General features: G+C 40.6%; 1 protein-coding gene and 1 long non-coding RNA gene across 2 annotated transcripts in view; one reads left to right on the top strand and one right to left on the bottom strand.

Moving 5' to 3' along the window:
* Positions 1-14,082, bottom strand: part of LOC133615792 (uncharacterized) — a 517,593-nt gene that overhangs the window by 298,563 nt on the left and 204,948 nt on the right. The gene's annotated exons all lie outside the window — the stretch shown is intronic.
* Positions 1-14,082, top strand: part of sema3h (sema domain, immunoglobulin domain (Ig), short basic domain, secreted, (semaphorin) 3H) — a 229,400-nt gene that overhangs the window by 183,480 nt on the left and 31,838 nt on the right. Inside the window, exon 11 of the mRNA XM_061974468.1 lies at positions 5,940-6,009. Coding sequence (XP_061830452.1) covers positions 5,940-6,009 — 70 coding nt within the window. The remainder of the gene's footprint in view (positions 1-5,939; positions 6,010-14,082) is intronic.

Raw genomic sequence — 14,082 nt, 5'->3', positions numbered from 1 at the left:
ACACTCAGAACTGCAATACACAGAGCAATTGAGAGGAGACACAAACACGACACAGAACAAACCAAAAGTAGTGAAACAAAAATGAATATTATCAACAACAGTATTTTTAGTTACAATTTCAACATAGTAGTGATTAAAAAATCCCTCATTGACATTATCATTAGATATTTATAAAAAAAATAAAAAAAAGAACAATAGTGTCACAGTGGCTTACACTTGCATCGCATCTCATAAGCTTGACAACACACTGTGTCCAATATTTTCACAAAGATAAAATAAGTCATATTTTTGGTTCATTTAATAGTTGAAACAAATTTACATTATTGCAATCAGTTGATAAGACATTGTCCTTTACAATTATAAAAGCTTTTTACAAAAATCTACTACTCTGCTTGCATGTCAGTAGACTGGGGTAGATCCTGCTGAAATCCTATGTATTGAATGAACAGAGAATCGTTTTCAATCGGGAAAAAATCGTTTTTGAATCGAGAATCGTGTTGAATTGGAAAAAAAAAATCGATTTTGAATCGAATCGTGACCCCGAGAATTGATATTGAATCGAATCGTGGGACACCCAAAGATTCACAGCCCTACTATACAGCATGTGGGGATCCACTTTTTCGAAAATCTACGAATGCCTTTGAGCTGGACTTGATCACAACCCATGAGGTAAAAACAAGTCTGTTTTTTATCTGTACTCTAATGGCATACTTGCCAACCCTCCCGGATTTTCCGGGAGACTCCCGAAATTCAGCGCCTCTCAGGTCCATGCGGACCTGAGTCCGCTTTCCCACAATATAAACAGCGTACCTGCCCAATCACGTTATAACTGTAGAATGGTGGAGGGCGAGTTCTTGGTTTCTTATGTGGGTTTATTGTTAGGCAGTTTCATTAACGTCCTCCCAGCGCGGCAACAACACACAACAACAGCAGTCACGTTTTCGTCTACCGTAAAGCAGTTCGTCTGCCGTAAACAGCAATGTTGTGACACTCTTAAACAGGACAATACTGCCATCTAGTGCATTTGATGAAAGCACTTTTGTGCGTGCCACACAGCAATGCATTATCAGAGAGGGTGTTCAGCATGGTTCGAAAAATAGTGACAGAGAATAGAACAAGGATGGACAATTCAACCCTTAACTCAACAATGAGTAGATTAGTGTTATGTGTGTGTATATGTGTAAATAAATGAACACTGAAATTCAAGTATTTATTTTATATATATGTATATATATATATATAATAAAAGAAATATATATTTATAGCTAGAATTCACTGAAAGTCAAGTATTTCTTGTATATATATATGTGTGTGTATATATATATATATATATATATATATATATATATATATGAAATACTTGACTTAGTATTTCTTATATATATATATATATATATATATATATATATATATATATATATATATATATATGAAATATTTGACTTGGTGAATTCTAGCTGTAAATATACTCCTCCCCTCTTAACCACGCCCCGCCCCCAACCACGCCCCCCCACCTCCCGAAATCGGAGGTCTCAAGGTTGGCAAGTATGTCTAATGGACTCAATCGCACTAGTATGTGTGTTTGTTCATATAAAAACTGCATCTTTCCATGTCCTTGTTTGACTCTCGGGAAAAAAACGCAGGTAAAAAAAAAACAGGAAAGTCAAGTGATAAAAATATTTGGTAAATGAAAAGAGGGAAAGACGTGAGCATGAAAGAATTATGACTGCTGGCCAAAAAAATGGAGAGGCGGCGTGAAAGATGGAGAGAAAGGTTTCATGTAACTGCAAAAACGTCTGCCTCCACATTGTTTGTGTTGAAAAGAAAATGTAAAGAGAACGTAATGATAGAGCGTGTGTGTATTTAGATGAGATTAGCTTTCATGGAAAGGCAAAGTTTTATTGAGGCTACCTGAAGAAGGAAGGAGAAAAATGTGAGGAATGGTGATGCACTGTCTGCCACCATAGAAGGGGAGCAAATAGAAATATTAGAGCTGTTTTTAACGACTTGAGCTGTGCTGCAAAGGTTCCTGCGCTCTTTGAAAAGCACAACTCTGCTTTCTTTTAATACACATTGTGGGAGGATCACAGCGGCACACTTGCGGAAAAACATTGCAGATAATGGAGTGCAAAACAGAAAACCTGTCCTTAATGTGAGTTTAAAAAAGGCAGCATTTTGCTCAGCTGAGCTGTTGCAACAACAGAATAGCAAATAATCCGGGTGGAGAGTTGAGAGCATACTAAGGGGGGTACTTTTTGTAATAAAGACACGTTACAAACACAGTTGGACTCGTGCAGTGTTTTAACATGACAATACTGAGTCACCTGTTTGGACACTTTGTTTCAAACAGAAATTTGGACAACCAGGTATGGTGAAGATAAGGTACTTTAAAAAAAATTTTTTTTAATAAAATAAGAAATAAATTAAAAACATTTTCTTGAATAAAAAAAGAAAGTAAAACAATATAAAAAGAGTTACATAGAAACTAGTAATGAATGAAAATGAGTCAAATTAACTGTTAAAGGTTAGTACTATTAGTGGACCAGCAGCACGCACAATCATGTGTGCTTACGGACTGTATCCCTTGCAGACTGTATTGATATATATTGATATATAATGTAGGAAGCAGAATATTAATAACAGAAAGAAACAACCCTTTTGTGTGAATGAGTGGGGGAGGGAGGTTTTTTGGGTTGGTGCACTAATTGTAAGTGTATATTGCGTTTTTTATGTTGATTTAATAAAAAAACAAAAAAACAATACCGATAATAAAAAAAAAACGATACCGATAATTTCCGATATTACATTTTAAAGCATTAATCGGACATCTCTAGTGTCATCAGCATAACAGTGAAAGCTACCACCGTATTTGCGTATGATGTCGCCAACACATTTAAGAAGGTTAGGAGTTGGGGCTAGATTTATAGATTTTTTTATACATTTTTTCAAGCCAAGTAACCAATAAATTGTCTCTTTTCTATTAAATCATGACATTGTTTTTGTATAGTATCTTAGTCAATTCTGTTAAGAACAGCTTGCAGGTGTTGCTAGGCAGACAGATGGAATAAATGCAAATGTGGTGGGAACATGTCGATGGACTTTAATCCGCTGTGTTCGAAATTAAGAGAGAAGACCGAGGTGTGGTGCCAGTGTGTGTGCGTGTGCGTGTGTGTGTGTGTGTGTGTGTGTGTGAGACAGCAGGTGTTGGTTCTCCTGTGGCGGCCCTGGCGCTAGGCTCACCCACGGTGGTTGGTTATTAATGGCCACAGATTCATTCCAAGTGTCATTAGTCACACAGTCAGACTGATAGCACACATAATGAATAGCAAGTACCACCATCACAACCTGCACACACTCTTGCACACGCAGACTCACAAACACGCTTCCCAATGAATGTTTTTGACACACAAAATATTGAATGGCATGAGAAAATAATCTGATCTATTAATATATTATTCCTAAATCAGGTTTCACTTTCATAACGACTGAGGTGTAAAGCAAATGAGAGTCACGCTGCCGATGCACGTTACATATCGTTTGTCTGGATTTTAAAAAGAAGTTAGCCACTGTGAAAACAACAAGACACTTTAAGTGATTCCGTCCGTAGGTGTCCCAGAAAAGCCAAAGAAAAAGCAAAACGTTTTTACAGAGTTGGTTGTACAACTCTTAATGGAATACTGTAGGTATTTTATATTCCTACCAAGATGTGGTCAAATTCTGAATTCCTTAGTTGTGTTTGAGGTTCTACTGTTACTATGGAATCATTTAAATTCAGTCGGTATGTTTCTGTGCTGTTAATTACTCCGTGTCTTCATTTAAAGTGTGCCATCACATTGACATAAAACCCTAACTGAGTCAAATTATTCTCAATACGCTTAAGGTAAAATGCGTAAATGAACATTTACATCAATGAATTCACATTTTTAACAATATGTATTGAAAATATTTACTTTAAAACAGGGACAATGTGTGATAATTTACACAAATAATGTGCAATAATGCCTTGATTGTTATACATACATATTTTTCTCAGTTTTATTAATAGCTGTCTTTTTTCTTTTATTCATACTTGATTATTCTATGTTATTTGTTTACACTGTGCTGTGCTGCTATTGCCACTGTATTGTATACTGTAATGTATTTACAAACCCCGTTTCCATATGAGTTGGGAAATTGTGTTAGATGTAAATATAAACGGAATACAATGATTTGCAAATCATTTTCAACCCATATTCAGTTGAATATGCTACAAAGACAACATATTTGATGTTCCATCCATCCATCCATTTTCTACCGCTTATTCCCTTTGGGGTCGCGGGGGGCGCTGGAGCCTATCTCAGCTACAATCGGGTGAAAGGCGGGGTACACCCTGGACAAGTCGCCACCTCATCGCATATTTGATGTTCATACTGATAAACATTTTTTTTTGTGCAAATAATTATTAACTTTAGAATTTGATGCCAGCAACACGTGACAAAGAAGTTGGGAAAGGTGGCAATAAATACTGATAAAGTTGAGGAATGCTCATCAAACACTTATTTGAACAGGCAAATTGGGAACAGGTGGGTGCCATGATTGGGTATAAAAGTAGATTCCATGAAATGCTCAGTCATTCACAAACAAGGATGGGGCGAGGGTCACCACTTTGTCAACAAATGCGTGAGCAAATTGTTGAACAGTTTAAGAAAAACCTTTCTCAACCAGCTATTGCAAGGAATTTAGGGATTTCACCATCTACGGTCCGTAATATCATCAAAGGGTTCAGAGAATCTGGAGAAATCACTGCACGTAAGCAGCTAAACCCGTGACCTTCGATCCCTCAGGCTGTACTGCATCAACAAGCGACATCAGTGTGTGAAGGATATCACCACATGGGCTCAGGAACACTTCAGAAACCCACTGTCAGTAACTACAGTTGGTCGCTACATCTGTAAGTGCAAGTTAAAACTCTCCTATGCAAGGCGAAAACCGTTTATCAACAACACCCAGAAATGCCGTCGGCTTCGCTGGGCCTGAGCTCATCTAAGATGGACTGATACAAAGTGGAAAAGTGTTCTGTGGTCTGACGAGTCCACATTTAAATTTTTCTTTGGAAACTGTGGACGTCGTGTCCTCCGGACCAAAGAGGAAAAGAACCATCCGGATTGTTATAGGCGCAAAGTGTAAAAACCAGCATCTGTGGTGGTATGGGGCCGTATTAGTGCCCAAGACATGGGTAACTTACACATCTGTGAAGGCGCCATTAATGCTGAAAGGTATATACAGGTTTTGGAGCAACATATGTTGCCATCCAAGCAACGTTACCATGGACGCCCCTGCTTATTTCAGCAAGACAATGCCAAGCCGCGTGTTACATCAACGTTGCTTCATAGTAAAAGAGTGCGGGTACTAGACTGAAATACCACAACGGAGACCCCCGGACTGTATAACAACTTAAGCTGTACATCAAGCAAGAATGGGAAATAATTCCACCTGAGAAGCTTCAAAAATGTGTCTCCTCGGTTCCCAAACATTTACTGAGTGTTGTTAAAAGGAAAGGCCATATAGCACAGTGGTGAACATGCCCTTTCCCAACTACTTTGGCACGTGTTGCAGCCATGAAATTCTACGTTAATTATTATTTGCAAAAAAAAAAATAAAGTTTATGAGTTTGAACATCAAATATGTTGTCTTTGTAGTGCATTCAATTGAATATGGGTTGAAAAGGATTTGCAAATCATTGTATTCCGTTTATATTTACATCTAACACAATTTCCCAACTCATATGGAAACAGGGTTTGTAATGTTGCTGCTATAGAAACTCTGATTTCCCTCTAATTTGATTGAATCTAAAACTACATGTTGTCACAGAAAATATGCAGCTGCGGTTTTACGCAGTATATAGTTTGAGTTTTAACATGCTCTTCTGACATTTATTCTTGTTTATTCTCTCAATGCAGAGGACGTTTTCATCCTGCACGGCAAAGACAAGAAGAACCCTCTCATCTACGGCCTGTTCACCACTTCCAGGTAGGCAGGCGGCGCTGTTTTGTAATGGCGTTGAGCAGCCATGTTGGGAAATGCCAGCATGGTGGTGGGTGGGAGGCAGCAGGGAAGTCACACTGGGAGGTGAGATCTGACTTTACACATGGTGGAGGAAAGAAAGAAAAACACTTAAGTCATGATATTGATCTGCTGCTGCTATTATATTTAGCTTGAGGTTAGGACCCATATAAAGAAGAAACTTGAACAAAAGGGGGATACATTTGCTGGGGGAAATAGATGACTAACCAGCATGGGAGTCCAAACATAATCCGTGGCACTTGAGCGTATGTGTGATGCAGATATGATGATGCAACATATTGTGGGTTTCACGCCGGCTGCAGGACCTTCTGCCGCTGTGACTTGTGAAAGGAACACATTCATGCTGAGAGATGAAGCTCACATGAGTTTTTATCATGTTGTCATCACTGCTGTGGAACACTGGCTTTTTGTGCGCACGTCATTCTGCTTTTTGCAGAAGTTATCCTGGAATACAATATATTCTCGGCATTTGAGTCAGTTAGATCAGGGTTTTCCAACCACTGTGCCGCGAGATACAGTCTGGTGTGCCGTGGGAGATTATGTAATTTCGCCTATTTGGGGCGGTATAGCTCGGTTGGTAGAGTGGCCGTGCCAGCAACTTGAGGGTTCCAGGTTCGATCCCCGCTTCCGCCATCCTAGTCACTACCGTTGTGTCCTTGGGCAAGACACTTTACCCACCTGCTCCCAGTGCCACCCACACTGGTTTAAATGTAACTTAGATATTGGGTTTCACTATGTCAGGGGTCGGCAACCCGCGGCTCCGGAGCCGCATGCGGCTCTTTGATCACTCTGATGCGGCTCAACAGCTTACTTGCCGAACCCCCCGATTTTCCCGGGAGACTTCCAGACTTCAGTGCCTCTCGCAGAAAATTCCCGGGATTAATATTCACCGATTTTCACCCTTACAGTTATAATAAGAGCATGCCATGATGGTAGAGCATTTGGCGCCCTCTACAATCTGTATTAGCAGCGTTCCAGCCCAACCACTTGTTATACAGTATGCATCTTCTGCTTGCACACGTACGTGACAGCAAGGCATACTTGGTCAACAGCCACACAGGTTACACTGACGGTGACCATATAAAACAACTTTAACACTCTTGCAAATAATGCGCCACACTTTGAACCAAAACCAAACAAGAATGACAAATTCATTTCGGGAGAACATCTGCACCTTAACACAACATAAACACAACAGAACAAATACCCAGAATCCCACATCAACACCCCCCCCCCCCCCCCCCCCCCCCCCGCCCCCCCCTCTGTGCGTCGGTTGAGGTGGGCGGGGTTTGGTAGCGGGGGTGTATAATGTATCCCGGAAGAGTTAGGGCTGCATGGGATTTTGGGTATTTGTCCTGTTGTGTTTATGTTGTGTTACGGTGCAGATGTTCTCCCGAAATGTGTTTGTCATTCTTGTTTGGTGTGGGTTCACAGTGTGGCGCATTATTAGTAAGAGTGTTAAAGTTTTTTTTTATACCGCTACCGTCAGTGTAACCTGTGTGGTTGTTGACCAAGTATGCCTTGCTGTCACCCACGTGAGCAAGCGGAAGCCCCAAACAACGTATAGCTGGTCCGGCACGCTGGCTGAAGTGGGTGCTATATTCTGTACCGTCACGGCACGCATGACGCTGACAAGCGCCATTCTCGTAAAACCCGCGTGCCGCACCAGCATTCAAATTCCAAATTAAGGTGTGGGCAGCGTGTCTGAGTCCCTTGGTTTATACATAGCACAAAGCAAAAAAAAAACTTTGTATGCAGTGTTATTTCATTTTAAAATTTCAAAAAATGTTTGTGGCTCCCATTGTTTTCTATAATTTGTGAAACTGGTCAAAATGGCTCTTTGACTGGTAAAGGTTGCCGACCCCTGCACTATGTAAAAGCGCTTTGAGTCACCAGAGAAAAGCGCTATATAAATGTAATTCACTTCACTTAAAAATATTTTTTGCAAACCAGTACCGTATTTTTCGGACTATAAGTCGCAGTTTTTTTCATAGTTTGGCCGAGGGTGCGACTTATACTCAGGAGCGACTTATGCATTGGCGTTGTTAGGCCTATTTTAGGGGGGCTCAAGCCCCCCTAAAATATTCTTAAGCCCCCCTAAATAATTTGGTGTTTTTTATATATATATATATATATATATATATATATATATATAATTTTATTTTATTTTTTTACAAATACATGCCGACATATTCATTATAAAGTGGCCCGAATATGAGTTTAAATAAATAATCATATAAACCAGGGGTGCTCATTACGTCGATCGCGAGCTACCGGTCGATCTCGGAGGGCGTGTCAGTCGATCACCAGCCAGGCATTAAAAAAATAGTCCTAAAAATGAGCGATCATAAATCTTCACTATGACGTCACTTTCGTCACTTGATTGACATTCACGGCACCCGAGGGTCTTCTGAGATGACGCTGGCTGCTGCCAGCTCATTAAAATTACCGACTGGAAGGCGAGAAACACTTTATTTCAACAGACTCTGGCGTCGTACCTGTCGTCAAAACTCCAAAGACCGACTGCACAGTTGCACAGTTGCGCTACCAAAATAAGAGTCTCAGAAAGCTGGCGTGCACAAGCTAGCAAGCTACGGAGTTTGCCGACAATGTATTTCTTGTAAAGTGTATACAAAGGAGTACGGAAGCTGGACAAATAAGATGCCAAAAACCAACCACTTTCATGTGGTATTGGACAGAAAGGAGGACTTTTTCCTCCTCCATTCGAAAATGCGGACGTTTTTAGCACCACTGTCTGATTCCAATCAATGCAAGTCATCAGAATCAGGTAATACACCAACTTATATTCTTGTCTTCATGAAAGAAAGGAATTTATATGTGTTAAACATGCTTGTATTATCTTTAAACACCTTAATTTGTTAACAATATTAACTATATGTGTTAAACATGCTTGCATTATCTTTAAACACCTTTAACTTATTAATAATATTAACTATATGTATTAAACATGCTTGTATTATCATTAAACACCTTTAACTTGTTAACAATATTAACTATATGTATTAAACATGCTTGTATTATCATTAAACACCTTTAATTTATTAACAATATTAACTATATGTATTAAACATTCTTGTATTATCATTAAACACCTTTAATTTATTAACAATATTAACTATGTGTTAAACATGCTTGCATTATCATTAAACACCTTTAACTTGTTAACAAAAACATATATTTCATAAATAAGTAAATATAAATTATATATATGAATGAGGTAGATCCCCACGACTTGATCAATTGAAAAGTAGCTCGCCTGCAGAAAAAGTGTGAGCAACCCTGATATAAACTGTCATTTTTCACTCAGTTTCCCCTCACTTCATAGCGTAAATCACCAAAAATTATTCCCTGGCGCGGCACCGCTGCCGCCCACTGCTCCCCTCACCTCCCAGGGGGTGAACAAGGGGATGGGTCAAATGCAGAGGACACATTTCACCACACCTAGTGTGTTTGTGACAATCTTTGGTACTTTAAGGTAGAGAGCCCCTTTAGTGTGTCGGTATCCAATCCATTCCACTTGTTCATATAGAACAGTGATTTTCAACCACTGCGTGATACATCGCCTGGTGTGCCGTGGGAAATTATGCAACTTCACCTAATTGGTCCAAAAAATATTTTTTGCAAATCAATAATCATAATAATGTGCCGTTGTCTAGTGCCTGTGCTGTGTAGAGCTTGGCAGGGTAACCATGTAGTACTCCATATCAGTAGGTGGCAGCAGGTAGTTCATTGCTTTGTAGAAGTCGGAACGCGTCGAGGATGGTTTGTCGTGATCCCAATAGGCAGAGCACAGCGGGAGACAGCGTGCAGGTATGTAACGCTTAAACCAAAAATCAACAAAAGGCAAGTCCCGCTAGGAAAAGGCACTGAAGCATAGGGATGGCTATGTAAAACAAAAGTAAAACTGAACTGGCTACAACGTCAACAAAAACGGAGTGCTGGACGACAGCAAAAACTTACAGCGTGTGGAGAAAAGACGGCGTCCACAAAGTACATCCCGTACATGACATGACAGTCAACAATGTCCCCTCAAAGAAGGATAGCGTACGCACAACTTAAATAGTCTTGATTGCGAAAACAAAGCAGGGGCGGGCAATAGCATTCAAAGGAAGGCGTGAAGCTGCTACAGGAGAACACAACAAAACAGGAAGGGTCTCCAAAATAACAGCGCAAGACAGGAACTAAAGCACTACACACAGGAAACAACAACAAACTCAAAATAAGGCACGACAACCCGGTGGAGTTTAATTTTTTAACCTTTTCTGCTGGTGGTGTGCCTCCGTGTTTTTTTTATGAAAAAAATATGCCTTGGCTCAAAAAAGGTTGAAAAACACTGATATAGAAAATCCAGTCCGCATTTTCTCTGCGACCTTGCTTGCGGTCCTTGGACTTGTTCATATAGAAAATGCCCACATCACTCTTGTAGAATCTATATAAAGTAATATACATTAGCCTAATGCTAAAATAATGAAAAAAACATCATTAAATATATTTGTTTTATTGTATTGTTACATTAATAGCTGTTGTATTTTTATAGGATGGCTTGTTAAACATTTCATAGGATTTTCAGAGGGAGGAAAAACCAAGACATTTAATATAACATGTAAAATGAATAAATACATAAAAAGAAAAAAAATGGTTAAAAGCCATCGTCCCGGGGAACATTTCATTTCGTCCCGTGCATTTTTGAAATAATAACAATGAATAATTTCTAAGTCTTTGTTAGCCGTTTGTGAAGTTTTGTGCTCGTGCGCTAAGTTCGCTCTCCTGGGTCCTTAAAAGCTAGTGACGCCCCTGGACTTATGTGTGAAATTATTAACACATTAGCGTAAAATATCAAATAATATGATTTAGCTCATTCAGGTAAGAGACTAGACGTATAAGATTTCATGGGATTTAGCGATTAGATTGTTTGGTAAACGTATAGCATGTTCTATATGTCAGTGGTTCTCAAATGGGGGTATGCATACCCCTGGGGGTACTTGAAGGTATGCCAAGGGGTACGTGAGATTTCTTTTTAATATTCTAAAAATAGCAACAGTTCAAAAATCCTTTATAAATATATTTATTGAATAATACTTAAACAAAATATGAATGTAAGTTCATAAACTGAACATCAAATCAAGTAGGCTATTCCATTCATTACAATGCAACAATGCAATATTCAGTGTTGACAGCTAGATTTTTTGTGGACATGTTCCATAAATATTGATGTTAAAGATTTCTTTTTTTGTGAAGAAATGTTTAGAATTAAGTTCATGAATCCAGATGGATCTCTATTACAATCCCCAAAGAGGGCACTTTAAGTTGATGATTACTTCTATGTGTAGAAATCTTTATTTATAATTGAATCACTTGTTTATGTTTCAACAAGTTTTTAGTTATTTTTATATCTTTTTTTTCCAAATAGTTCAAGAAAGACCACAACAAATGAGCAATATTTTGCACTGTTATACATCCATCCATCCATCCATCTTCTTCCGCTTATCCGAGGTCAGGTCGCTGGGGAAGCAGCCTAAGCAGGGAAGCCCAGACTTCCCTCTCCCCAGCCACTTCGTCCAGCTCTTCCTGTGGGACCCCGAGGCGTTCCCAGGCCAGCCGGGAGACATAGTCTTCCCAACGTGTCCTGGGTATTCCCCGTGGCCTCCTACCGGTCGGACATGCCCTAAACACATCCCTAGGGAGGCGTTCGGGTGGCATCCTGACCAGATGCCCGAACCACCTCATCTGGCTCCTCTCCATGTGGAGGAGCAGCGGCTTTACTTTGAGCTCTACTCGGATGACAGAGCTTCTCACCCTATCTCTAAGGGAGAGCCCCGCCACCCGGCGGAGGAAACTCATTTCGGCCGCTTGTACCCGTGATCTTGTCCTTTCGGTCATAACCCAAAGCTCATGACCATAGGTGAGGATGGGAACGTAGATCGACCGGTAAATTGAGAACTTTGCCTTCCGGCTCAGCTCCTTCTTCACCACAACGGATCGATACAGCGTCCGCATTACTGAAGACGCCGCACCGATCCGCCTGTCGATCTCACGATCCACTCTTCCCTCACTCGTGAACAAGACTCCGAGGTACTTGAACTCCTCCACTTGGGGCAAGATCTCCTCCCCAACCCAGAGATGGCACTACACCCTTTTCCGGGCGAGAACCATGGATTCGGACTTGGAGGTGCTGATTCTCATCCCAGTCGCTTCACACTCGGCTGCGAACCGATCCAGTGAGAGCTGAAGATCCTGGCCAGATGAAGCCATCAGGACCACATCATCTGCAAAAAGCAGAGACCTAATCCTGCAGCGACCAAACCGGATCCCCTCAACGCCTTGACTGTGCCTAGAAATTCTGTCCATAAAAGTTATGAACAGAATCGGTGACAAAGGGCAGCCTTGGCGGAGTCCAACCCTCACTGGAAACGTGTCCGACTTACTGCCGGCAATGCGGACCAAGCTCTGACACTGATCATACAGGGAGCGGACCGCCACAATCAGACAGTCCGATACCCCATACTCTCTGAGCATTCCCCACAGGACTTCCCGAGGGACACGGTCGAATGCCTTCTCCAAGTCCACAAAGCACATGTAGACTGGTTGGGCAAACTCCCATGCACTCTTAAGGACCCTGCCGAGAGTATAGAGCTGGTCCACAGTTCCACGACCAGGACGAAAACCACTGTTATACAATTTAATAAATCAGAAACTGATGACATAGTGCTGTATTTTACTTCTTTATCTCTTTTTTTCAACCAAAAATGCTTTGCTCTGATTCGGGGGTACTTGAATTAAAAAAATTTTCACAGGGGGTACATCACTGAAAAAAGGTTGAGAACCACTGTTTTAAAGCACCGCTTGAAGAACGGCAGCTTTAATATCTGTAGCGCTGTTTTTATCGTTCGTTTTAAAGACAAAATACGCCCACTCTCCCTCTTATGTCTTCACATTGTTTCTGCTTGCGAGGGGTCTTTGTGTGTGTTGATGCTGACTTGCGTCATGCGCCTCGGCATTCTGTCAGGTCGATGAAAAAAAAAAGTACAGGTATTTTTCAAATGCATTATATATATAGTACCTTTTTTAATTAATTAGTACTGCAGGACTATAGCATAGCTGTAAGAATGTATAAGCTTTATTTCTTCCTCTTTGGCACATTTTCTGCATTAGTTCTAACAATAGAGTCCATGCATTCAATCCATTGCTTGTGCAGACGCACCGAAATTGTTTATTTACAATGCAGGCGTGTTCTTAGCACGCTCAGTCACTGGCTTGACTTCTTGAAGTCACGCTTCCTTAAAAAAATACACATTTGTCCATTTGTATTTACCACCCGGGCGGTATTGAAAGTTATGGTCGGCTTCGGGTTCCTCTCGTTTCTTTTTAGAATAAATAGTATGAAGCTCAAGTGTGATGACAGGTAGCGCAGTGGGAGGGAGGAGTGGGTCTGTTCATAATGGTGGCTGAGGTTTGCCTGTGGAAGCTCAGCAGGATCTGACAAGAAATCCAGAGTGGGGTGGAATTATGTTGCTGGAGGAAGGTCATTGTGTTACTCTTTGTTTATAACCACACATATGCATTGGGATTGTCGACTGAAGAGCTGGAGATGTTTTTTTTCTCTTAAAGGGGAACATTATCACCAGACCTATGTAAGCGTCAATATATACCTTGATGTTGCAGAAAAAAGACCATATATTTTTTTAACCGATTTCCGAACTCTGAATGGGTGAATTTTGGCGAATTAAACGCCTTTCTAATATTCGCTCTCGGAGCTATGACGTCAGAACGTGGCGTCACATCGGGAAGCAATCCGCCATTTTCTCAAACACAGAGTCAAATCAGCTCTGTTATTTTCCGTTTTTTCGACTGTTTTCCGTACCTTGGAGACATCATGCCTCGTCGGTGTGTTGTCGGAGGGTGTAACAACACGAACAGGGACGGATTCAAGTTGCACCAGTGGCCCAAAGATGCGAAAGTAGCAAGAAATTGGACGTTTGTTCCGCACACTTTACCGAC

The sequence above is a fragment of the Nerophis lumbriciformis genome, linkage group LG01 (assembly GCF_033978685.3).
Source record: "Nerophis lumbriciformis linkage group LG01, RoL_Nlum_v2.1, whole genome shotgun sequence".
NCBI lineage: Eukaryota > Metazoa > Chordata > Actinopteri > Syngnathiformes > Syngnathidae > Nerophis > Nerophis lumbriciformis.
Note: the sequence above shows the minus strand (reverse complement) of the source record. Positions and strands in the feature narration are given on the sequence as shown.